General features: G+C 42.2%; 1 protein-coding gene across 1 annotated transcript; it reads right to left on the bottom strand.

Moving 5' to 3' along the window:
- Positions 1 to 129: 129 nt before the first annotated feature.
- Positions 130 to 27,871, bottom strand: map3k10 (mitogen-activated protein kinase kinase kinase 10; the record flags this gene model as incomplete). Its single annotated transcript, XM_083887234.1, has 11 exons — positions 130 to 530; positions 686 to 1,220; positions 1,997 to 2,301; positions 2,383 to 2,495; positions 2,661 to 2,799; positions 3,098 to 3,220; positions 3,744 to 3,990; positions 4,092 to 4,267; positions 5,701 to 5,849; positions 6,604 to 6,784; positions 26,881 to 27,871. The coding sequence occupies 11 exons, from the start codon at positions 27,869 to 27,871 to the stop codon at positions 130 to 132; spliced, it is 3,360 nt and encodes a 1,119-aa protein (XP_083743360.1).

Genomic DNA, 27,871 nt, shown 5'->3' with positions numbered 1-27,871 from the left:
TAACAAGTGCAAGAGTTTTTTTTTTTTGCAAATGTCTATGAGTGCACTTTGCTTGGCTCAGACGCCAGAAGGCATTCTTTATTCAGTGTCCTGGGACGAAACTGAAACTTCAGAGGTGGAAAATCACTGTCAGTACTGCTGTCCACACAGAGTGGCAGGCTGCCTCTTTCCACACAGAGGGACGGTAGGGTCCGAACTCTGGCCCTCCATGTCCATGTCCATCAGGTTGGGGCGCGTCGCACCGGCGCTGCCGTCTCCTGAGCCCAGAGGGCTTTCGCAGCTGCTGCCTGGAGACGAGCTGAGGGTCCGGGAGAGGGAGCCCAGCTTCCAGGGGTCGGCTCGCATCCTGGCCGGCGTGGGCCGCGGCCGGGGGGCAAACTCCAGAGTCTTGGGTCTCTCCATGGGGCTGATGAGAGAGTGAGGATCTGGGTCAGGGATCGGCGGAGCGGGGGCTTTGCGGCGATGAGGGACTGGGAAGATGGAGGAGGGGTCAGGGAGACGGGGGATGTCGAGGGCGATGTCCTGTGTGCCTGAATAATGAAGGAGAGAGAGGTAAAAAAAATATCAGTTGATTACATCAGAAAATGTTTGGGTTAAATAAAACCTAGCATGAGGAAAATATCCAACAAATATTGGATGAATAGTTAGTAGACAAAATTACATAATCCTTTCATATTGCTTGTACCTTTGTTAGTTTTGTTCTGCTGTGCCCCCGGTGGAGGAGGCATGGGCATGCTCCCGTCCGACGGCGTCCTACGGTGTCCCAGTGTTTGGGCTCTGGGTCGTATCGCCCCGTCTGAAGGAGTGCGTCTGTGTCCTCTGTTCACGGCCATGGCCGCAGACACATGAGTGGGTGTGAGCGACTGGTTGGGCTCCTTCTTAAAGCTCTCTGCCCGCAGGTCTAGAAGCGGGTTGAGGGCAGGAGTCGGTAGAGCCGCCGGTGTTTTGGCCCCCGTCATCGGAGTCAGGGGGTAATCGTCTGGGTCTGAGGGGAGCAGGGACTTTGTGGAGTTGCAGTCGGACAGAGAGGACAGAGACAGGAGTGTTACAGAGGGAGAAGGGTCCATGGTGGGGAGAGCGGAGTCATGATGTCTGGACAGAGACAGGGAGAGGTTTCGGCTGGGCGGAGAGGTGCTGCGACGGAAACGTCCCGTCCGCTGAAAGAGACCCTCCTTCTTCTTTCGCTGCTCCTCTCTGAGGTCCTGCTCGTCCTGAAGCACCTGACGGCAACAGAATGTGATATAATTAACATGCTGTGGTGCCACTAAAGGATTAGACTGACTGTGAGAACATCAGCAAAGAGCTTTGCTCTTTATGGGGAGAGCTTTGTTGGCACTGCAGCAAATAACAATGAGTAGTTTTGATCCATTAGTGAAAAATACACAAATACACTACCGTTCAGAAGTATGGGGTCACTTAGAAATCCGTATTTTTTAAGGAAAAGCACTTTTTTTTCGATGAATATAACATTAAATGAATCAGAAATACACTCTATACATTGTTAATGTGGTAAACGACTATTCTAGCTGCAAAAGTCTGGTATTTAATGAAATATGTACATAGGTGTATAGAGGCCCATTTCCAGTGTTCTAATGGTACATTGTGTTTGCTAATCGTGTTAGAAGGCTATTGGATGATTAGAAAACTGTTGAAAACAGTTTTGCTGGCTCTTTGACCAAAGCAAAATTATTATTTTGAATAAAAAACAATGTCAATGTCAATGTCAATGTCTTGACTATATTTTCTATTCATTTTGCAACTCTTTTGATGAATAAAAGTGTGACTTTTAATGGAAAACACAAAACAAATGGTATAGGTGACCCCAAACCTTTGAACGCTAGTGGAGTAAAGTGAAAAATCAAAAGACAACACACTGGTTAACGATCCATATGCTACAGCTTTATCCTCCACATGAGGGTCTCAGGTGAACCGTCAATTTAGGGTATCCAATTTGCCTAATTCCCATATTGCATGTTTTTTTCTCAGTTTATTTCACCTGCAGTTTCCCCAGCTGCAGCAGGTCTTGTCCGAGGGCGACGGTCGCGAGCAGAGACGCACAACCCAGCAACAGCACGTCGCTCTTCTTCCTCTGGTTGCAGCGACGCAGCGAGTCCTGGTAGCTCACCCCTGACCCCAGGCCTCCAGGGCCCTGACAGGAGCTGACGTTAGGAACCCCAATGGCAGACATGGTGTTGGGCCCGAGGCTGCCCCACGGAGACCCCGAGTCCTCGGCCGCTCCGTTACTGCTGGTCTCTGAGGGCTGCAAGGACCCGGGTGAGTCTTCAAACTCACAGCACTCCTCTGTTACAAAGAAGACCAGGGTTAGGTAGAAGTCATGCAGAGCTCATAATAATGATAATAATAATAATAATCAGCTCTCACCCATTTCATTGAGGCTGGAGAAGCCAGCGGTCATCGGAGCGTGTTTGGGAGATTTGCCCAGATTTGGAGCACTGGAGGACCAGACTTTGCTTCCCTCACCAAGTGATTTCAGCCTAAAAATCAGAGACATACTGCATCAACATGAACATGTTTTTCTTCAAATACAAGGCATTGAGAATATTAAGCAGTTTGCTGTCTGTTAACCTCACGTTCTTCACGTTCCACTCACACATTCCAACAGTACAATAATGAAATTTTTATGTAAACCATCGACGCACTTTTCCTCCCCGCCGACCCTCTCTCTCTGGTGGGTGGAGCTCGGTCCCCAGGTGCGTCCTTTCTTCTTGTTGGTCGTCAGGTCTTCCTTCTTGCACACGGCGCTGCGTCCCCACGTCTTACTGCCGTCGCTCGGCGTCACTGAGTCAAACAGCCAAAGCACATCGCATAACTTTAACCGTGACATACAAAGTTGGATCGTAATAACAATCACCTGAAGTCTACAGACGAGGACAAAACACATGTCCTAATGTTAAGAGAACGGTACAAGAATAAAACCAAAACTAAGGTTAATTCAGTTCAAAATGAGGTAATTTAGACATAGCTTGAAATAAATAATACTTCTTATGAGCATTTTTATTGTTAAAAAAAATCATCTTTTCTGATGAATTTGCAAGTGACAAAAGAGACGGCTTTGTTTCTGTGTGTCAGCACTCACATCTGATGGCTCTCAGTCGGGGGATGACCCCCGGGCTGGCAGGTGGAGTGGTGCTCTCGCTCCCCTGGGTCTTCCTCTTGTCCACACTGGGAGACGCCTGCACTGTGATCTTATGCTCAAAGCCTGCGGGACACAAAGAGAGAACACATCACTTTCCATTCCCACTTTACTTTATTATATATCTCTTTTTTTTACTCTACTTTATTCACCTCCTTTTAGTTTTATATCTATAAATAACTATTTATACTATCTATGCTGCTATCTTTGACCAGGACTCCCTGGAAGAAGAGATCTTATATCTCAATGGGACCTTTCTGGCTAAATAAATAAGTAAATAAATAAAAATCTGATATGTACTATCATGTTTTGTAGAGTACATTTGAAATATAATCCAATTACTAACCTTTAAATAGTCTCCCATTTATCAAATTTGGACAAGTAAATAAATAAATGATACATGTTAAATTCTCTCACTAAAAAGATTCCTATTTATTATTATTAATCTTTCATATCGTCTCATAACGCAATTACCCTGATTCATTCAACTAAATTCCCTTTATTTTACCTTTTCTTTATCTATGTATGTATTATAAAGAGACACTTCCTTGTAGATTCATCAGAAGTTGCAGTTCCCTCGTTCACTCACCAGAGGGCAGACTGATGCAGTTGCTGTCACGGCCCAGCTTCAGTAACCTGCTCTTCTTGAAGTGGCCCTTCCTCTTCTTCACGCTGGGTTTCTCCTGGTACATCTGGTGGATGATGATGTTCAGCTCTCGCTCCACGATGTCGATCTCCCTCTCTGCCAGCTCCTGCTCTCTCCTCCTGAGCTGCTCCTCCTGCTCCCGCTGCTCCTCTGCTGCTCGAGCCAACGCCTCCTCCCAGGACCTCAGCTCCTGAGGAGAGGAGAGAAGAGGAAAGGAAAGGAGAGGAGAGTCAGTGCTGGCGTTGGACCTGTAGTCGTTCCACTGCATCTGGATGTGGTCTGATCTCTCACCTTCTCTTTGGCCCGCAGCTCGTCAAACATCTGCTGGATTTCCAGCCTCCAGTCCTCTTGTAGGGAGTGGAACGACTCCAGTGGCATCTGGAACATGGCCGACTGCTCGATGGCCAGCAGTCGCCTCAGGATGCTGGTGAACGAGGGCCTGCTGCGGGGGTTCGGGCTCCAACACTCTGAGGGACAAACACATGAGGACGAGGAGGAAGAAGAAGAAGAAGAAGAAGAGGAACACACGTTAGAGCCAGAATCAATATTGTTTTAGATAGATAGATAGATAGATAGATAGATAGATAGATAGATAGATAGATAGATAGATAGATAGATAGATAGATAGATAGATAGATAGATAGATAGATAGATAGATAGATAGATAGATAGATAGATAGATAGATAGATAGATAGATAGATAGATAGATAGATAGATAGATAGATAGATAGATAGATAGATAGATAGATAGATAGATAGATAGATAGATAGATAGCTTTGTAAATGTTTCCTGTTTTCCTCTCCTCTGCTAGGAGACACAACAACAACAGAAGAAGAGACAGAGTGCAAGATGGGACAGCATATGGCGACCGTCACGAGCCAAAGTCTGACGGACAGTGTTGTGGAAACATGGTGCACATGGAGCATTTTTCAGGCAGGATAAATTAGCATAAAGAGTGTCCGGATAAAGTCGTAGGGACAGGAGATGAAAGATGACAACGACAAGAGTAAACAGAGTGCAGCGTGATCACGGTGAGATGAGCGCGGATTAGATGGATTGACGAGGAAGAAGTGGATGGAGGTGAGTGAAGTGCGACGTTGGCTTGACAGTTGGAGAGCAACAACTCCCTTTTCTTTTATTAATCACCTGCCTTGCAGCTTAATCACTCGCACGAAAAAGCAGCCAGGAATAAGTACATCCAAGCAAAGTGGATTTAAGACACCTGAACTGTGAAACAAGAGCCACTTAATTCTCCACCACTGGCAACAGAGCACTGCTGGGATTATGTGCAAGGTGAAAAGGAAAAATGCACCCTCAGGTGCACAGACTGCACAAGGATGTATTTTTAAAAAAAAGCATCTTAACGAATGTTCAACAAGGCCTTTCTAAAGGTCTTTTTGTACTTTCAGACTTTATTTATGAAAGTAAGACAAAACAATAACTAGCTCTCCAAATTAAAAGACATACATATGCGTGGTTGTCTTAGATTTAATCATCTCTTATAACGCTTTCACACTGGTAAACACTTGCATGGTCGGTGCTCTCAGCAAACCAGCTCACACCAGTTAAGCGGAACCAACGCTCCACCGCCCTATGGCACAACATGAGTAACAGTGGCAACATGGCAAATGGGGTTGAGCTTCTGTGAGTTTTCCTTCTGTTAAATCGGAAAATTGTGAGTTTATCCATCTATGATTCCTTCCTCTCCTTCAGCATTTTCACCAATATGTTGTACTTCCTTCTTCTTTCTATACAGCTGACACTGACACGCCCACTGATGACATAACGCTTCACTAGGTAAAAACCAATTTGGTTTGGCTGAAACCAGGACCGTGCCGGAGTCTTACTGGTGTGAACGCCCCCCATCTATGAGCGAGTCCAAGCGGTCACCTGCTTACCTCCCAGAAGCTGAGCAAAAGGTTCAGGGCAGGTTGACGGGATGGGAAGCGTGAGCTTGTTCATGGCGACGCCGTAGGCCACGGCGAGTGCATCGATCTCCCGGTAAGGAACCTCGCCGGTCAGCAGCTCCCACAGTAACACACCAAAACTAGAAGAGAAGAGAGATTTTATTCCACATCTGACAACAAAAACTAACGATACAGAACGATAATCACAGCCTCCTTCTCGGCAACCATGCTTCCAAATATACTGCAGGTCATTGCAGTAAGTCAACACTGATGAAGGAGACGAGAGTAAAATTAGTTTGAAATAAAAATGAAAGGATCGGCACAAGCTTTGTTGTTGTGACAGGAAAATAGTAATATTGTAGTATATTGTACAGTATATTATTGTAATGAATCGTATCAGTCAGTATCTGTATCGGACAGATAAAAAATGTAGAATCTAATACAATCCAAAAATCCTTGGAGTCGCATGCTTCAGTATGCGGTCTGTAAAAATTTAAAAAAGTCAGCAACAGCATTTTAGCTGAGTCATGTTTACGGCGTTTATTTCTTCTGTTTTTGGAGAACAATATTTGTTACACAGTTGGAGGTTTGTGTCTTTGAAATGACTCAGCACAAATGTGTTGATAAATGGTCTAAAATGACTGTATCGGACCAATATTGATAAAAAAGTGGTATCATCCCATCCTTAATGTCATTGCATTAACTAAGCTGATTAACCACACGTTAAATCATTTAGTCTGATCATATTGGATTTAACTGTACAACAATAAAAGCTCTCAAAGCAAATGCACATTCACTCAGTGTCACCTAAGTGTCCCCTGATAATCTGCCAGTAAGTTTGTATAAATGAGCAGAATAAGGACACAGACAGACACACAGAAGCGAGCGCTGTACCTCCACACATCGCTGCTCTTGGAGAAAAGCGAGAGCTTGATGACCTCCGGTGCCATCCATGCATAGGTTCCTGCTGCGCTCATCTTGGTGGTCTGGTGCCACTCTCTGGCCAGACCGAAGTCTGTGATCTTTAGGATTTCCATGCTCGGGTCGTCCCGCTCTACAGGCTCCAGGATGAGGACTGAGGAAAAGTAGACAGGACAGACAGTTAATACATACAACAAACAAAAGTGTTTCATGAATCTGACTAGATGCTGGTTTTCTTGGTTAATGGAAGACAGTGACTTGAAAGATTTGCAACGTTAATACCAAAAACGAAAAGGTCTCACATCAGGACAGAAAACGATGAAAACAGAGACAAAACATTAATGTGTCATGTGCATAAATATTATATCAACATATGTTGAACCACTACTATTGAAGACAATTATACTACAGTATATATTATTATATAATTATTCGCCAGCCTTATGTGTACGTTACACATACAACAAGATCTTGCTGATTTAAGATGTTTTTCTTATTGATATGAGTGTACAAATATATATATACATATATACAGTAGATGTGGTGTACATAATATGTGTATTACACACACTTATATTTTACATGTGCGTGTGTATGTGTGTGTATATATATATATGTGTGTGTGTATATATACATACACAGTAGATTTCAGATTTTGTGGTGTAATGTGGACATCAAGACCAGAAACAAATGCTGTATATAAACACAGGCCGTTTACAATAAGTGTAGAAAGGGTACGATGTGCAATAACGTGTTTACAATAGAGGTTGCATGTCTGAGAAGTAATGTCCACACAGACTTTCACCTTCATCCCTCAATCTTTCTCTGTTTTTCCCTTTCCCGCTCTCGTCCATGGACAAAGTGCAACTTCCTCCTTCACTTCCGTGTGAGTGCTGGCTATGGAAATATTTATAGTGTACACAGTTCAAAGGCTCTGGGAGCTCTCTCTCTCTCTCTCTCTCTCTTATCTACAGGCGTATGCAAAAGGTGGTGGGGACAGGCTGCACACACAGCAGCATCTCTGTTTACACACACACACACACACACACACGTGATGTAGGTGTGCCTCTGTGTGCTCTGCTCTGTGTCATACTCTCACAGTTTCACTGATACAGAACTGGTCTCAGGTCAGTCTGCTGATATTCCTGGAGTCAACAATAAGTGACGGTGAGAAAATACATTTATGAAAGTATAAGTACCAATGTATCCAAGTCTGACTTTTTAAGTCAAGACACTGCATTTATAATCAATTCTTACTTACAGAAGCTGCCTTTAGAGCGCTGTAGGGTCATTGTAAGTCAGGGGCCACATACGGAGCAGTCTGATCTCAAGCCTGGTCAGACTACACATATTATGAAAAACCTCAACATGTTATGCTTAAATTGACCATTTCCACACGTGTGTTGCAACGTACAGATCACAGTGGATCTACAAAGGTATGAAACATTTAGTCACAGGTATCTGGAACTAAAAATTCTCACATGATTAGAACATGTTAAGATCCAGATATTATTTGACATATACATCTATGTAGTATTCCTGAAACTAAAGTGGGTGCTAATAAAAATGATGTGACCCCAGAGGACAAATTAGCAATTACTGTCTGTATATAACGACATAATTGTAGTTGATTATCTTCACTGTCGTGTTAACTTTCCTGCTCTGTTTCTGGACAGTGGTTGGGGAACTTCTACAGATCTGGAAGAGTCTGAGCGTTTATTTCTCTCAACAGGCACATATTTACCTCACTTCATAGTGACGAATGCTACCTCTGCCCGTACGTCGGCTTCTCTCTCTTCACACACACATACACAGTGCTGCTCGCTCTCACTCCCTGCACGTACACTTACCCGGCTCTTACAGCACTCTTACAACAGTAGTTGACACAAATTCATATGGTGGGCCGGGTTCTGGCCCGTGGGCCATACATTTGACACCCCTGCTTTAGCGTTCAATTCAATTGGAATGAATGAATTTTACAATGCAGCCACACGTGAGCAGTATTTGACTGTATCAGGTCAAGTTTAACTCTAATTTGTTGATTAGCCATTTCATTATTAACAAGTAATTTGATGCGTGGCCGTTTGGGCACAAGCAGCTCCTTCTCGTTCTACAATAAAACATACAGGTGCATTATCCAATCAAGAAAAAGCCAATTCATCATAAACTATTGAGTTTTGAAAGCCTCATTGATCTCTGCTTTGTAAAATGACTTTTCAAATGTGTCAGTAATCTAGCACCAGAGCCACTCTGTGGTTTCATCCAAAGACTCTGTCAATAACAACGGTAAGATATCAACACCGCAGGACCACATTCAGAATTCAACGCCTAATAAAAGAAAACTGATAAAAGATTTGAAAACGTTCACTGTAAAGATCAAGAACTGGCTGAAAACCAAACAATATTTTTACTTAAAGATATGATAAAGTATAGAAGTTGTCAAGGCGATAAATTGAGATGAATTGTGTGAAAAATTATAATTCTGAATTTCCACCACTATATGACTACATAAGTGCGGGCTGATGCTGACAGTGAAAATAAGCCACTGTAATCCTCCGCTTCTGAAACTGTTGCCTCACTGAGGGACAACTGTCTCCTCAGGGTTCTCTCTCTGTATGTGTGTGTGTGTGTGTGTGTGTGTTTTGATGGAGCCGGACAGACTTGGTTTGCATAAACAGATAGGTGTGTCCCCCTCACACTCTACCTACCCACATTTGTTTGTGTTTCAGAGGCTGATGGCAAAGCAGGGAGGGAGACAGATACTGAATGGAAAAAACATTTACAGAAACTGAACGTGTGAGAGCGAAGCAGCACCTCCAGCTGCTCCCCACTCTGCCGCTCTCCTCCTGACGTCATCACACCGTGACACTTCCGCACCTTGAGAACATGTCGACGCTGCCTCTTAACACCTGCCTGCGCGTGTTCGCGTTTCCCCACTACCGTTCAATTTCATGTGTCAAACGCAAAGTAAAGCGACACGTTTGAGAAACGTGCGGTGCATCAAAAACACCTGACAAGGGTGTGTGTGAAGCATCGCGGCGCATTTCGTCACATAATGAAGTCCTGAAGTATAGTGTTGGCTTTTTTTTACACCACCAGCGCTGTTCAAAATGTTGTCTCAAAATAGACGACATTATCCCTGCAAAACTCCTTGGTTACGACAGAGTCGCCCATAGCAACAGGCTTCACAATAAACATCGCTCGGAGGCTTGGATGTGTCCTTCATTCACGTTCTCTCACACAAACATGACAACGCGAGACTCCGATACAATGGCAGCGTTTGATTGGTGGCAGTGATCAGTAGTAAAAACAGCTGCTGCAGATCCAGTGAAGCTGATATCAGTAACTCTGTGTTTACACGCATGTTAAAAGTCCCATTTTAGTCGGACTAAGGAAATCCTTTTCTTAATGTCATGTAAACACATTAGTCCGACTACAATCAAGCTAGTCTTAGTCGGACTAACATACCTGGATAATGCAATTCATAGTCCAGTTACTGCATGTATACGCTTAGTCCACATATGTCAAACTCAAGGCCCGGGGGCCAGATGTGGCCCACCACGTCATTTTATGTGGCCCGCAAGTGATTAATTGATCTGTGTTAAAATAGGTCTATGCTGCTTTATGCGTGTGTTTACCATAAACTACATTTCCCACAATGCATGACGATTGTGTTACCCGCAAAGTGACGACGAAATTGAATAAGTAATAAATACAGAAAGTTATTTAGCAATATGTCACGTAGTTATTACCTTTATTTTACATTATATTTGGTTACATTTAGTTACATTTGTTCTGTATGACAGTCTGGCCCTTTGAGGGTAACCATTATGCTGATGTGGCCCTCAGTGAAAATGAGTTTGACACCCCTGGCTCAGTGAGACTGGAGTCGGACTTGCAGTTCAATGCTTGCACCAAAATGACCTCCCTGATCTTTGACCAAAACATAGAAGGAGTTGTCAAATTGCCTGTCTTAGTTGGACTATGGCCTTCGATTATACTGTACCTCATCAATTATATTTTTACAGCTAAACATGAACCTCCGTAAGGCTGTAACGCTCATTTTAAATGAAGTAATACACTGATAATCACTAAACCCAGCACAGACCCAACAGAAAAGATGATTACTGCCAAAATGTTATGATTTATGATCAAAATCCATCAAATAGTCGTTGCAAATATGTCAGTCTGAATTCAAGCGCTATATCACATTTCCATCCGTCCATCTCTGCTGCTCTGCTGCGGTCACTATCAAATTATCACATTACAAGTTGAACAGGACTTGGCTCACTGTGGTGTAAAGTGACCCAGGCCCTGGTGAATTTAAGAAAGCGCTGATGAAACCAGGTCAAATGGTGCAAATATAAGATATGGTTTCTGTTGCGATGCCTCGTGAAAGTGTAAGAATAATCATTCAAGCTCCAGTTTGTTGGAATGTGTAAAATAAGCTCAGAGGGAGACGGTGGATTTGTGATGCTATTTAGGACAGGGAACTGCGTGAAGGTTTTATAGCATGTTGTAGGTTTGGAAACTATTATCAGAGCTGAGTGATGAGCTGCCAGACACACCTGCTGACTGAGGTGTGGTCTTTAGCAAAAAGAGATTCAGTCAGTTTTCTGTGACGAGGTTGATTTATTAACCTCCTGCTGTTGATTCCTCCAGCTCTGGACCCTGACCCCAGTGAGTGCTGAGTCACTATTTAAACACTTTACAAAGAAGTGATTGAGCAAGCAAGGCGGCTTTCAGTGCACTTAGGACAGGTGACATATTAACCTGTGCACAGACATTTCACAGCAGAGGAATGTGCTCAGATGTGTGTGACGGCATCGGTGTCAGACTAACATGAGACCAGAAACGGAGCCAAGTTGACACCTTTAACTTACAGTGTGTGTTATTTAAGAGGGTTTGTTGGCAGAAAATGAACATACTACACTTACGGATGTTTGTGTAAGTCTAGAATCACTTTGAAATAAAATAGGTTTGGTTTTTGCAGCCTTAGAATAAGCATTTTATATGTCGTCTAGGCAAGGGTCTTATTTTATGGAGGAGACCAATTGATTTTTCTACTGCAGCCTGAATGGAGCTTACTATGCAAAACATCCTTGCTGGTATGCAAAGGCCACCTTGGTTCGCTTGCAATTGAAGGGTTTGAACGAGTCTTCCTGATTATTACGATCTGCAGTCTCATCTTTAGATGTCACGGATTCTCACACACTTTAGAGATCCAACATGACAATATAAAGTCTGAGGTTGAGCTCGGTGATAACATACACCAGAATCACCATTTTTTTTAAATAAAGTGTTAAAGAAATGTGGAACACAATTTCAATATCGTAGGATAATCCCGGTGCTACTGTATGAAGCTTTATTCACGCTGTGTGCTTCTGCCTCGCCTGTTCAGTTGTGTCATGACCTGGTGTTCTTGCTGTGTATTTGGGATAAACTCTCTGTTCTCTATGTATTTATGTGTATTTGCACGTTTTCTCTGTTTGCTATTGTAGTATAGGCATTTTTGACGCTGGTTTTGTTTGGGTGGTTGGCTGAGATGGCTCCACAGCAGACACTAGAGGGAGCTCTGAAGAGGAAAGTGGCGAATCACTGACAAGACTTGCAAAGTTCTGCTGTCGTCAGCATTAGCCCCTTTTCCATTAACATTTCCAGGAACTCTTATAACCAGGAACTTATTTACTTAATAAGATATTCTTTTCCACTGCACTCTCAAATTATCATCTTTTATAATGATCTAATACATTTGGTTGTTCATCGTTGTCTATTTAGAAAAAACTACAATAAATATGGTGGGAGGAGGTCGTCCGAGTCTGTTGTTTTCATAAAACTTGTCAAATTAGATTGACAAAATGTGAAAAACAAACTCTGGATGATTGTGTCAATAAGGCGTGTCTATGACCAGCCAGCTTAGCTAGCTGCTGTGTCACTGCGCTGCATTTCCTTAAGTAAACCACAGTGTGTAATGACAGAGCACGCAATCAGCTGCTGGAGCTTTGTGCTCGATCATCTGCAGCCGGTCTATCAGGTTTGATCAGCTGATCGCAGGTCTGTCCGTGGTTCCACCTCTCAGGGCTTTCATTTTTCCCTTTCAGGATGTCTGTCATGTGGCTGCTGCTCGAGTGAGAGACGGGTGGTGAACTGATGTGGGTCAATGCCAGACTGTAGCCTATGTGAAGTGTTTGTGTGCGTCTCAGGGTCTAATCTGAATTAAGATTTTATTTGCAGACAAAACAGGCTTACTCAGTGACCTATGAGCACTAGAAAAATAATCGAATTCTCAAGTCGTCAGTATAGAATGTCAAGTACTCTTGACTTTTGTTTCTTTTATCATTTTAATGACACAATATCTGTGACAGTACGATTTCTCCATACATTTTACAAACATGAACACACACACACTACAAAGGATCAGCACAAACTTGACCTTGTACAGTACAACTCTATCAACCATGGACAGAGAGGGACGCACTGAATCTATAAAGCCTGACCAGTTCCCTTCCACTGTGTGTGTTATCTGAGCAAAGACCAGTTCGCTCTGCTGTGTCATTAACTTGTTGTTATGATAACAAGGGCAGAGGTCGTAGACTGGGACTACAATGCAGGAAAAAGAGGAGATGACTCTGACGAGAACAAGCCTTCATGCCCCTATGAGGATCTGCTTTCCACGGTCTTTATTTTACAGTGCTTCTCATACTGTCTCCACGCAGTGTTGTAATGTAACTGAGTACAAATACTTTGTTACTGTACTTAAGTACAAAATTCCCATATCTGTACTTTAATATATTTGTATTTCTAGCAACTTTTACATTTACTCCACTATCTTTGTTACTTGTTACTACCAAATCAAATCAGAAGAGTTGGTAATGGTCTGTGTTTATATAGACCTTATCTAGTCTTTATGAGCTGCTTTGCACTATAGTTTTCACCCACTCACCCATTGAGTTGACTGTCTTGCTCAAGGACACATATATACTAGCAGAGCCAGGAACTGAACCCACAACCTTCCAGTTGAAAGACAACCCTACCACTGAGCTACCATGGCTCAATCCTTAATCCTCACTTTTTTAATACTTTTACTTCTAAAACTTAAAGACATTTTATACCAGAAAATGACTTTTGATACTGAAGTACAGAACATGTCGTCTAATTTAAGATGTTTACTGAAGTAATATTATAAAAAAGTGACATGTATTTTTACTCAAGTATCCCCTTTAAGGTGCTTTATACAAAACTGTTTCCACACATGGATTCAGTAGGGCCAGATTATTGTTTGTCAGAACTGCAGTAGTTTATGAGATCATTGACTACATGTTTACACCTGATCCCAGTGAAAAGCTGAATTATAAAGAAATAGAGAGTTCAAGGCCTCGCTAAAATGTGTGTAAATGTGAGTGAGATCATATACTTTTTTTTTAAGTTACAGAAAACACAAACAAAGACTTCAAACAAACTACATCAAATTGTATCATATAGTATTGTTAACCTGCATCGAATCATCCTCTAAGGGAGCGATGCACACTCCGACTTCTCCATGTTCACTTACTGCTATCCACCCTGAGTGCAACTTCAATAACACATATGAACCATGGTCCAAGGTGATGTTGGCAACCTTATGTTCCATAATTAGATTAAAGCATTATATTACACTTTTAAAAATAAGTGGAAGAAAGTTTAGTTCATTTAAAATCTTAATATAATGTCAGGGCGTTAAAAGTTCATGAGAAATTTGATTCCAGGACAAAAAACAGAGCCATCATGAAGTAAGGACGATTAATTCTCTGCATTTATGAAGCTTGTACTTGTTGAATCTTCTTCTCCTCTTATCAGAATCTTTTTGCTCCTCCTCCTCCTGCCCTTCATCCAAAAACAGGTGTAGCCTGCAGGGGTGGAACAGCTGTTGCCACGGCGCCAAGTCAGCAACTCAGGACCAGTGTTCCAACAAATCTTAGTCACACTCCGCTGTCACACTCAGCCTGCTTTATACCCTCTGCTGCTTGTTTAGGTACAACAGCATCACCTTTAGAGCAGGCTCCTGCTGTCTGTCTCTGCCTGTGGTGAACTTTACTGGTGTGACAGCGAGCTGATGGTGCACCAACACAGATAAGAACATACTCATCTGCTAAGATTGAGACTGTGCCGACAAAAAAAATTCTAGAACAACCGTACTGCCTCATCATCCTTGAAGCCCCTGCTTTTCTCCGTGGTCATCCCCTCCACTCACTGCCTGTCTGTCTGTCTGCTGTCGTCAGTCTGGCTGTGATCACAACACACCGGGGACAAGAGATAGAAGAAGAAGAAGAAACTCAGAGTGAAGCATGAGGGTGGAGGGAAGTCAGAAAGAAGATAGAAAAAAAGAACAGAGAGTAACTGAGAGTATGTGGTGTAGTGGGCTGCAAGTCTGAGGATGAGCAACGGGTGGAGGGGAGAGATAAGAAGAAGAGGAAAAAGGCAAGAGGGGGGAAAGATGAGAGCTGCTGAAATGAGGAGGAGAACGAAAAAGAAGGGAAAACAGGGCAGTAAGAAGGGGGAGAGGTGGTGCAGGAAGAGAGGAAAAGGCAACAACACAGAGCAAGATGGAGGAGAAAAGGCGGAAGCACTAGAAAGAGGTTAATAACAAGTGGATGAAAAGATTCAGGCTGCGAGAAGTGAAGAGAAATACAGTGAAAAAGAAAGCTTTGCTCTTTCTTTCCAACCTATAACTTAACAATAAGACCAGCTTAGCAAAGATATCTTGTTTATTGCTTCACCACAACGCTGCAAATAAGACTTAATGTGCTGCATTTAAGGTCCCTCAGTTCAGTTCATAAACAACACTCAATTAAAGGCAAAAACCAAATCCCAACGCAATCACTGGGCTTTCTTCCCACTCCCCCGCATTTTGATACAGAGGTTGTAGTGACTGTGCTCCCATGTTATCGATACCCCAGCTTGGCTCTTCTTGTACAACCACAGGCCATCGGGGCTCTAATCCCAAGCCTCACAGTGGCACAGTTTCACCCCGCAGCCATTCACTTTGTCTCCGCAGAAACGCAGCTGCCAGATTCGTGTGACCGGGCTGCGTCTCTCTCAGAAGAGACACTGGTGTTAGATGAAGCCGCTTTTATGTCAGGAGTGTGTGTGTCTGTGTGGTATTACAGTGTGGGAATTTCACAACTCCTGTCGTTTGGCCAGAGTTGTTTTGTGTATTCATTGTGTATTCATCCTTTTGCTAAATTTAAAAAACTGAGTTTTGTAGTTTTTTTTTAAGAAAAACAATGGGATGAAAAATGTAACTTTCCATAATACATTTTTTTGTGTAGGTTTTGAGGCAAGTGGAATCTCACCAACTCAAAATTCGTTGTTTTTTTATATCCCTCTTATTAAATATAGTAATTCTCCAATTTCTTAGCGTTTAATCCAACTTTTATGTCTCTTGAGAGCATTTTCCAAACAACTCAACACCCGCTTGACAGACACATTCTTCTTAAAATAGTTACGTATAGCCTCTTTCACACTAAAGTTACACTTTGTGATCCTGATTGAACCCGCTAAAAATATATATAATAAATACATTATATCTTTTTCATCCAGCGTTCATGGTTTTGTGGTTTCTTAGCGGGTGCGGAGATGGTGAAACAACTGAAGTGTCCCAAATAACAACATGTTTATATGTCAAATTTCTACCACAGTGGTTAAAACATGTGCTGTCAGTTATCTGACTGAAGTGTCCTCACCTCGATTCCACTATAAAGGGGGTGAATGACCTCTGACACCTCTGACAACTGCTAAACAGCAGCCCAGGAAGTGTCAATGTGCCTAAGAGTGAGTTTAAGGTTGAATTCCAATTCCTTGCTTAACCCTCAATCTCAAAAATGCGTTGAGGGGCAAGTTTAAGGACTGTATCGCCCTCAATGTTGAGATTTTCCGAGACCACCCTTGGGAGCAAGGGCTACCCAGAATGCATTGCGTGTTTTGACATAACAAAGATGGCGCCGAAAGCAACGAAACGAGTACACTACAAATTAAGTATTTTCTTTGTTAATAGAGATATAAAAATTATGAAAACCATTGTATTATCTTAGTTTAGGCCCATACTATGGATTACTGACGTCATTGTTGGGTAACATTTATTTTCGGCTATGGTTTACTTTTCAATAAGCCGTGGTGTGTGGTAACTGTCAGCTGAATATGTCCATGGTTGTGGTATTTGTATGAGTATCATCTTATAACTAAACTGACAACCTAATAACTTGACTGACAAACGGATCGTAATAAATAATCGTGACGTAAATGTGTCTTTTTTGGAGTTGACAGACTGGACGCAGCTTTCGCGTTATTCTGCCCCCCACAGTCTGAAGATGTATCTGCATTTAAGGGGTGTCCCATTTCTAAGTGACAAAATAACCCTCAACACTTGGTTTTGAGGGCCGGTTAAGATTAAGGGTTAAGATTAAGGGTTGAGCTTGAGGGTTAAGATTGAGGGTTAAGATAGGAATTGGAATTGGCCCTAACTGTCACCTTTCGCTGTTCTCACCATTAACACATCTACAAATATCATTACATTCAGCAAAAAAACAGAAACCCTGAAGCCATGCGTTGACCAACAGCCAATAGTTTTAACATTTAATGACTTTCACTTTCAGATAACCCCACTAAAGCTTCTTCAGACAGAACCGCAGTCAAACACGGGACAGTTATGTAACTAGAGTACAATATGGGTTTGTGAATAACCGTGTACTTGGAGTACACAGTTATTGTGTACTGTGGAGTGTATGCACGGTGGTAAAGGCAGTACTCTGAACCTTTATTTCGCCTAATTAAACATAGTAACAACACATACAAAAGTATTATACTTGGAAATATACATCGTTATGTAGAATCAACCATTTTATTATTAGATTATAATTAGCGAATACAGAAAAACCTTTATTTTCTCTGTCTCTTCCTAGTTCCTATAAGTTGTTTTCTTAAGTTACTGAAAGAGTTATTTGTATTACATTTTAATTCATTTCAGAATCAGTTTTACTGCATATAAGAAGAACTCTGCTTCAATAAAATGGAAAGCATACAAATCCTTCAGACTGGTGAGTAGTTTCAGAGTGTGCCAGCAGATACACGTCATAATGTGTTGTGTTTATAACTTAAAGTGTTAGTCAGCTGTATGATTTAATTCATAGCGTACAACAACATACAGCGGGAGGAAGTGTAAATGTGTGTCATTGGGCTTGGCAGCCAGGAGTCATTATTCTGTTTACTGGCTTCAAATCAACATTTATTAAACAGTGGAGACGACAATTGTGTGTGTGTGTGTGTGTGTGTGTGTGTGTGTGTGTGTGTATTGATTATTAATCGCGCAGCCTTCGTCTGGTATCACTGCGTGGCTTTGTTGTGTCACTGTCGCTCTCGCTCCTTCTCTCACGAACACTGAAACTCGGCAGTGTTTTCCTCTGACAGTGAGGTGATTCAAACGTCCACACAGAAACACAACTAACCCTATATACCATATTATCACAGAGTGAAGAAAGCCAGGGAGCCTCACTCTCCGGAGAGAGTGTAAAAGTCATCGTAAAGCGAGCGGAGCAAAACGATCTCCAAACACCTTATTCTACTAAGAGGCAGCGTCTATGAAGGGCACACAGGTTAATCTATAGACAAATGAGTCGATTGTTTGGTTCATAAAACGTGAGAAAATGCTGAAAAACTGTTGATCTGCGTTTCTCAAATAATTTCTTTGTTATGAAACCAGACCAAAAACTCATATTTAAGAGGCTTGTTTTAATTTTTATTTATTTATTTAATAGTATCAATTAATAATCAATGACCTCTGAGTAAAAGGTGATGGCAATCATCGGAAGAAACGAGAAGTTAATAAATATATATACTATAGTATGACTGATGGCAGCACTGTATTCTCATCTGTAATCCTAATCTGTCATATTTTGTCTGCTCTCAGAATAAAGTGCTTAATTGTTCAAGGATATGATTTGTTGCACCATGTCCTCCTCCATCTTTTGGTGACTTTTCAAACTAGGCCTGCAGGGTCTTTCTCTCTCCACAGTCTACAGCTACTGCATTACCCATCATGCCTTGCCCTCTATCCGTCGCTCTGTCATTCACAGCCTACAGTCATCCCCCCGCTGCATTTATCCACGACCCCCCACCCACATCCCCCCTGCAGTGACTCCTGCCATTGTGAGTCGTGCTCTTGCTCTGTCTTGGGCTGCTGTGTGAGAATGGGGTCATTGTTGCTCTGCTGCAGCATTTACATGACTTTGTGTTTGTGTGTGCGCATGTGTGTGTGATAGTGTGTGTGATAGTGTGCGTGTGTGTGTGTGTGTCTCTGCATGTTCTGCTGTCTAACCTCGATACACACACACAGGCCTATACTGTACTCACTGCACATTTACTTGTAACACCTCCAATACAACTAAAAAATACATTGTCTTACAAATGTCTGTATCTTCTACAGGAGAGGACATGATGGAGCAGTTATTAAAGAAGATGTGGTGACACAAGCAGACCATAATGACACCATCTAAACATCCTCAACTTACCTAAGGTAGGTTTGTGTGTTAATGTCTTCCTATAAATTCCAAGTAACCCTCTGTTTACTCAATAAGCTTGGAAACATGGGTGTTGTCAGACATCAGCGTCTGAAGCTGCAGCTACCATCGTTCAATGAAAACTACTGTGCTATGATTTATTTTGCTCATACTGTTTTCAAATTATTGGTTTATGTATAAGACAAACTATTTAAAGTGTTTGTTATCAGATAATTACATTCAAATGTGACATTTAGTGAGACTTAACACCTGACTCCTTTGATAGAGCACAGTGTGTTTTATATCTATTCTTATCTCTCTAGATTTAAGCATATGTTTATTTGTATGTTAATAACACTGTTCAACCTTTATTAGTATTTCTATGATTATTATTTGATATTTGATCATGATGCCCCCCTGTTTACTCATTAATGCAACTAACAACTAATGATTTTTAATAAGTTAGGGGCCTATATCTGTCATCTCGACAATTTTGGTTTAATCTCTACTTAATCTAACAGTATTTGGTCAGTTAGAAGGACAACAAATGTGTTTACTTTATCTATCTAACAGGCAGGTGGCAGGAGTAAACAGTTACTAAAAACACCAACTTTAAATCAGTATACATGGGTTGTATTGATCATTGCCTTAAGCCAATGCCTGACTATCACTTTTTTTTCATATATTAAAATTTGATTATTGCAGTAATAATATGATCATTTCCATAGAAATTACATTTTCTGTCATTTTCTGTATGGTTAAAAACAAATCATCCCAAATGTATTATGTTTAATTATGTGTCTTAAAACGTGTGCTTGTGCATAAACAGTATATCAATACATATTTAACCCTGGTTATATATATTGGATAATGGGGAAAAAAAGAAACCTCAGTTTTAATTAAATGTCTCTTCCTGTCTAATTCATATACTCATATAGAAGCATATAGGATACTTGGCGAGCCTACTTAAACACACACACACACACAGCTCCCACTGTTCAGGTGATTGTTGACAGTGTAAACATGACTTCCATTTGAAGCTGCAGCGATCAAAACAGCACATAATGTCAACCCTCTGTCTTTATTGGGTGAATCTTTGAGTCTCTTTAACTTCACAGAAACCTTGTTTTTTTTCCCATATTCGCTGAAATAAATAAGGAGACTTGTTATGTAACGCCTGTTCAGTGGGGAAAAACAAATATTGGACAAATGCTGTGTGTGTGTGTGTGTGTGTACATTGTAAATATATATATACAGTGTGTTTGTACAGTAAGAAGTGGCTGCAGGTACAGAAACTGTTGTTGTCGCTGTTGTTAGCAACGAGTGCTCAGCTCAGGCTGTATTGTCTTACCTGCAGCTGATACACTGCTCTGCACCAGGTGTCGGTTACTATCAGTGACTTTAAAAGAAACCATGACTCAGTCTTGGTATCCTGGCAGTGGATATTAAACAAACGTGTTGACATGAAACATCTCCGCACTTAAGATCCACTCACTGATTCTGAAAATGCAACACGCGGAGGATCTGGTGTGCAGAGTAGACGGTGTTTTTCAGAGATGCCGTGAAGCTGTGCGCCTTCAAAATGACGTACAAGACTGCAAACATCTCGTTTATGTAAATTTAAAAAAGATAAATATGGAACAATTCTGCGTTAACCCTTAGTGCTCACGTTTCAGGAACTTCAGGCTTTACAAAATGCATTTTTTTCATCTTCTTATGTGTAAAATTATGATTAATGTTATATAACATATTTTTTAGTAGTGATAATTGTACGGAAGTCCCAAAATCTATTTTTTTTAATAAAAACGAGCCTAATTCAATTCAATTTTAAAAAAAATGTGTACCCCGCCTATCGCCCAATGTCTGCTGAGATAGGCACAGCACCCCCCGCGACCCCCTGGTGGAGGATAAAGCGGTAGATAATGGATGGATGGATGTGAGTATTTTTTCCTCAGGTGTGTTTATATACAGCACATATAGAAAGTGTTGTTATTCCAACATCGTTCAGCTGATTTGGATGTAAATACCCTCAAATTAAAGCTGAACGTGTGCAGTTAAAGCACATCTGTTTCATTTCAAATCCATTGTAGTGGTGTATAGAGCCAAAAAGAAGAGACTTGTGTCGATGTCTCAATATTTATGGACCTGACTGTAGTTGGGTAACAAAAACCATGTCATCAGATTGGCTGTAGGTTGTGCTGAAAAAAAGGATAGAAGACGCTCCATATTGCCCATTCTTATAGCCTCTGTATATACTGTACCTTTTAACATAGTAAAAAGCAGCCTAAATGCTCTGTGTAAAAAAAACAAAGAGCGTAAGGTTATATCTTTTGTTGCGTCATGTATCTACAATAATATTATAATAATATGGTAGATACATGACCCACACAATATTATCCAAACACTTTTAAAACCCTTTAAATCTGTATTTTTATTCAAGGTAACCGTTTCATTTTGTCTGGGGACAGACCGATAATCGCTGCCGATATTTGGCATTTTGATGCATATCGGCATCAGCCTTTTTTAAAAATCCGATGACCGAAAAGAGATTGATTTATTTTATTTAAATTTCCGTTAACTTTATAAGAGATGCTGCTGGGTCTGGGAGTTTTCGTCAAAGATTTAGCACGTTGCACATCTGAAAAGCTGTTTAATAAACATATGCTTAAAGGCATTTAAATGTTAAATTTGTATTTGTATTATTCAAAATTTTGACGCCAATATTTTCACTTTTATTGCAAATGAATATCGGCTCCAAATATCAGTTATCGGCCTCCTTGACTACTAATAGTCGGTATCGGCCCTGGAAAAAACCACATCGGTCTATCTCTAATTGTGTCTTCCACTTTAAACCCCCCATGACAGGACTTCTCCATCCTGGTCCCTGCATGTTTTAGAGCAGGTTTCCCTGCTTCAACGCTCCTGACTCAAGCTCCGCAAAAGCCTGAGAATGACTCATTCATTTGAATCAGGTGTGTTGAAGCAGGGGAAACAGGATCGAGAATGCCTGTCCTATGAAACAGCAGACTGAGGAATGGCAATGTTCTCTAAAACTAATGAGCCAGTGTGGCTGTTGTTGAATTGTTGTTTATTCATTTTTGAGAGAAGAAATGACGTTACTGTGTGTTTAAATGTAAATATGCAGATCAAAAAGTGGATTGTTATATAGTTGAAAGATCCAGAATAAAGAAGTGTGGGTGCCTACCTACTTATGATAAGTAGGTAGAAGCACTTAATCACCAACACATTGATTTATTGATCAGATTAAAGCCTGTTTCGGCTTGAACTTGTTATTATGATGTTAGAACAACAGCGTGTACCAACAACACCATCTGTGTTGATGCTGGTACCCTGCTTTCATAGAGAAATTATAACTGGATTTTCAGCACAAAGGAGGCTGCATTATTCCATGATCAAGAACAATGCAGACTCCAGCCTGGTATTTGTTGTGTTTTTTTGATGCTGGGGTGATGTACCAGCTCTGAGGAAGGAAAATCCTTAGCACTACTGCTGCATCTTACAACTAAGACCAAATAACAATGCACCAGGAGTGCGGGACAAAAGTTGTCCCTCCTGGGGTCCCTCAATTGTGAAAATGTCATCCTCACATCAGTGTACCGTATCCTGCGCCTGCAGTGATCAAGCACATTCTTATTCTCACCATCAGTTTGACTGGCTTCAGTCCCACATATCAAATGAGCCACTGGTGAGGACTGACGCCCCATGCTTTGGTAAACTAGAGAATGATCCAGATGTGAGACCAAAATGTGTGTCAGAATATAATTTTCGACGAATTATAACACATCTTATTCTACAGACTGAGGAGAACATCTTCGTTTCTCACACATTAATCCTTTTAAATATGTTTTTTTGAATGAAAATGAGAATAATGACGCAAAAAATGACCATTCCCTCTTATCGTAATCGCATTTCCAGCCCAAAAATAATCGCAATTAGCAATTAGCAATTATTTATTCAAAATCGTTCAGCCCTAATCCGGGTTCAGAGTGAGAGGTAAGGCGTGTCCTCCAGGGCAACGACCTGCCAACCCACGAACGTATTGTGACATCACTCTAAGGAGGTCATGGTAATCAGATTATTCCCCGGCATAAACTCACTCAGTCACTCACTGACAGCAACACTCAGCAGGTTAAAACACAGTAACGCTTTGACGAACGTCAGCTTATAGGGATGAGATCATTTTAGGAGAAAGTAGCTGAGCAATGAAAAAATGACAGTGTGGTAACAATGCACACAAAGCTTCGAGCACACATCCTCTCTGCGAGCATCAGTGTCATGTTTTGCCGTGAAATAAGAAATGAAATTTCACACTGAAATTAGCAGCTATCCCCAGGACATTTGAACTGCCCGTGGCTCCTCTTTGCTCTGTGATGGTTTTTTTTTTTTTTTTCACCGCGGCTGCGTATGAAACGTGACGTCACGAGCGCACTGGAAACAACCTGACAATGTTACAGTCGTTCAAATTTTGCTAAAAACATTCAAGGCTAACGATACACTAGAACATAAATACACATCTTAGTGATGCAAGGGAAATGACGCCAGAATATGCTTTGCTGCCAAATGATGAAGCAGGTCTTTCCCACTAATGCTGTTTTTGAGCCACATATGATAAAAGGTCATGAACATTCTAGTCATTTGACCCAGGAGTGAATGCTTATTGAGCACATGCCCACTGGTCAGGCCTTCACTCAGACATCTCAACTACAGTGTATACACGGGAATCCTGAAGTTAATTTCAATACATGCAATCTCATTCATTCATTCATTCATTCATTCATCTCGGGCTCAGCGAGATTTCTGAAAAAACCCGGTCCGGTTACGTAAACAGCATTTCTCCTGAGCAGCGGATCCTCCTGCTTCGGGCACAAGTCCTTATCCGGTTGTGTACATTGTACTGCAGAAGAAGAAGAACGTCCGTTGTGGAGGTGTTTCACTTGCGACAGTGTCTTCTGACTCTGGGTCTGACTCTGTGTCAAAGTCATAAAAGGGACTGCGGCAGAGAGTCGTGACGAAGCTATTTTTAAACATTGTTAAAACAATGTTTTGATAATGAGTAGCAGTGCATTAACCGTTCCAGAGGGGAAAGCTGCGCTTCTGAGAGCTGGTGTACTGATTACGTCACTTCCAGGTATTGGCCAATCACAAGACAGTTGGGAAAGCTGTCGTTGGCTGGCCAATCACAACACAGCCTGTCTTCTGGGGGTGAGATTTCAGTCTGAAACAGCGCCACTGACGAGAGCTTCAGTGAGGAGAGATTTCTATCGGCTCATTTACAGCAACTAGGTTTTTGACCATAAAAACAAGTTAATGTATGTAAGTAGACCTCCATAACTCACATATATGTGCAACAGGACCACTCTATGGGAGCTTTAAGACCTTATCGCTACTTCAAGCTTTAATCTGCAACACATATTTAACTTACAAAAGTTAAATATGTGTTTTTAGTTTTAGTTTGTAATAAACTTACATTTTCCCATGTCTGACGATTTTGGAGTGTATTTAGTACGATTTCGGATATTATTTCGCACCAGGAGGAGCGCGTTCGCTGTCGCAAGATGCCTAACGTCGCATGTACGTGTGCAGCCCCGAGCCGATCTTGCAGGGCGGGCCTGCCTGCGCATCGTTGTTTTTAACAAACGCAATCCTACAAATACAAATACAACCATATATACTTTTTGCAGTCAAACTCTCTGGACAAAACGTAATACCTCATGAAATTGTGATTAAGACTTTTTAAGGGCCGTCATTTTCCCAAAATCAACTTTGACAGAATGAACTAAAACATGAATCCATCATCATACATGGAAACTGTTTTTCGTTGACCAGCGGGAATGAAGTGGGAGAATGAAGATAGTTGACTGAGGAGGAGCTGGCTGATGGAAGACAGAGCAGAGCAGAAGCTCCGGGGCCTGAGCTCCTCTGTAACCACAGTGATGCCAAGTGGTCGGCAGTTTGAAGAGGACACCCGAGACCAGTGCACCTGGACAATGAGCCGAGGTGTAATCCAAAACTGAGATGAACTGCTGTTTATCCCCCACGCTCCCCTTCTCTTGTTCTTTCCCATCAGTCTCTTCCCTCTCTCTTGCTTCTTACATCCCCACACACTCTCTCTCTCTTCCCCGAGCTCATTTGCTCTCCACAGCCAGATCTGTTCCACCCTGTTATTCTCCCAATCTTTTGACTCACAACCTCTCTACTCTGTCTTTGTCTCACTTCCTGCCGATGCTTTCTCCTTCTGGGCACTGTGGAGCGAAATCGTCCCTCACTATGAGTCACATAATCACACACTTAATGATTAGCAAGCACGCATTTTCAAAAGGATTCATCCTTGGGGGGGGGGGAGACACTGGGTCTAAGCCCTTCCTGAGACATCCCTGCATGTCTTCAGTTGCTATTCTCACACAGACAATACTCTAAATTGGGGGACTGACATTTTGCACGTATGACTCAGTGACACAGAAGCAGTGCCCATGTCACCATGGAAAGGCAGCGTTATGGTGTTGTTGCCAAGGCTCTGCCGTCCAATACTCGTCTGAATCCTCATTGTTAGTGTCTGACACGCAGAGAGAGGGAGGGAGAGTAAAGAGAGGTGGAAACAGGCGACGCATGTGTGAGGGGTTGGACATGACGGAAAAGTGGGAGAGTCAAGAAGAGCAAGAGGACATTTCAGCAGATCATCTGCGAGTGTCTCCTTCATTAGAATGTCTTTAGGCAGCATCCTGCACACACATGCACTTAAGATGCTTGCTGTGTATTATTTCTTTGATGCACCAACAACTGCAAACTGCGTCTTTAAACAGCAAGTAGCACAAAGGACCAAAAATAGCACAGTGAGATGCAGAGCAGAACTGCTCTCCTCGAGGAGGACAAGCAGGAGGAGGTGCAAAGAGAGAGGGATGACAGGGGGGAGAAGATGGTAGAGGGGAGACCAGTTCCTCAACCTCAATTTCACATCTGGTGTCTGGTTTCCACAAAAACCTCACATTTGTACGTTCAATGATGTTAGACTATAATTTCATTTCATAATCATTTGTCCCAGTGGATTTGTGCGTGTGCACGTGCGACAATAGACAGAAATTAATGGTCGTTACCACAAATCAAGCAAGGAGACCACAAACAGGTCAACACTTAATCAACACAGCAGCATATTTCGACTGTTTATCAAAACCGTTGCTACTAATGTGAGCGTTTACTCTCATCTGCAAATTATGTTGTGTTCTTATATGCTTACAAGTTACTTTGTGCTATTTGTGTGTGACATTTTGTGAAATAATTATTTTCGATTACCTCTTGACTGACTTCTACAAACAACCCCAAAACTTGTAAAGGTGTTAGGACTCAAATTCAAACAAACAGTGCATGAAACCTTAATTTATGAGCTTTATGTGTACTGAAAATAATGAGGTTAAATCTTCATTATTTGCCATGCATGCAAGAAGTGAAAGTAGTATTAACCATATTATGTTATATGTTTAATTATATATATATATATATATATATATATATATATATATATATATATATATATATATATATATGTTGTCTTCTCCAGCTGAACAGCTGCTGTGATGATAAGTAGATGACTGACTTAATTATATAATACAGCTGATAAACATATTACTATTACATTGGTTTACTATGTCCATCATGTGTCACTGACTTTGTAAAACGTTTGTTGTTCACAGAGGAGATGACTTACTATTGCTGGACTTCAGGTCTCTGTGGATGATGGGTACAAAGGCCTGGTTGTGCAGGTAGTCCATCCCTGTGGCGATCTGGACAGCCCAGTTCACCAGAACCCTCGGCGGGACCTTCTTTCCTGCCAGGGCCCGGTTCAGAGCCCCTCCTCTGGCGTACTCCATCACCAGACACAAGTTAGGCTCCCGCAGACAAACTCCCCGAAGTGAAATAATGTTGGGGTGCCGGAGCATCCAGAAGAGCCTGGCCTCCTGCCGCACGCTCTCTGCTGTGGCACTGATGTCCTCATCGGGGTCTTGTCTGGCGGCCTTTACTGCTACTTCCTCTCCCCGCCACACTCCTTTGTATACTTTCCCAAATCCACCAGCTCCTATCACCTCCTCCAGGAGCAGTTCTGAGAAGTCTATTTCCAAGGGGCATTCGCCCACCCCGCCTGGCACCAGCCCCCCTGCAGTGAATTGCTGATAGTTGGCAGCATCTCCCTTGGTGACGTAGTTGCTTGGAAAGATACCCACCTTGTCCTGGATCTTACCTGTCCACCAACCCTCATCCCCAGACACTTTGGAGTCTTTGGAGAGAACCTCGAGAAGGTCACCACGCCGCAGGGTTAACTCCTCATCTGCTGTGGCCTCGTAGTCGAAGACTGCTGTCCAGTACGCGTTGCTGGTGCCACAGTGATGACCGGGGTGGGAGTCTGGCGAGCCGAAAGACGAGAGGGTGGAGGAGTTCCAGCTGCTGCCGTTCTCGACCTGCACAACTGGAGCTGGAAGCATCGGTGGCGGCGGGGTCATGTTCAGCCGCATGGAGGAGGTGTTAGAAGAGGGAGGCCCAGGCGGGATTAGGCAAGGGGGAGGCGGGGAGCAGCAGCCCCCACAGCTGGTGCAGGACAGGGGGGCTGCTGTGCCGCTCGCTTTGCCGTATGGGTTCATGGCAGCCTGACTGCTGTTTGACACTGTCGCCGTGTCCTCTGTCAACTCAGGCACAAAATCCAT

Source organism: Microchirus variegatus (genome assembly GCF_963457635.1).
Source record: "Microchirus variegatus genome assembly, chromosome: 3".
NCBI classification, from domain to species: domain Eukaryota; kingdom Metazoa; phylum Chordata; class Actinopteri; order Pleuronectiformes; family Soleidae; genus Microchirus; species Microchirus variegatus.
Note: the sequence above shows the minus strand (reverse complement) of the source record. Positions and strands in the feature narration are given on the sequence as shown.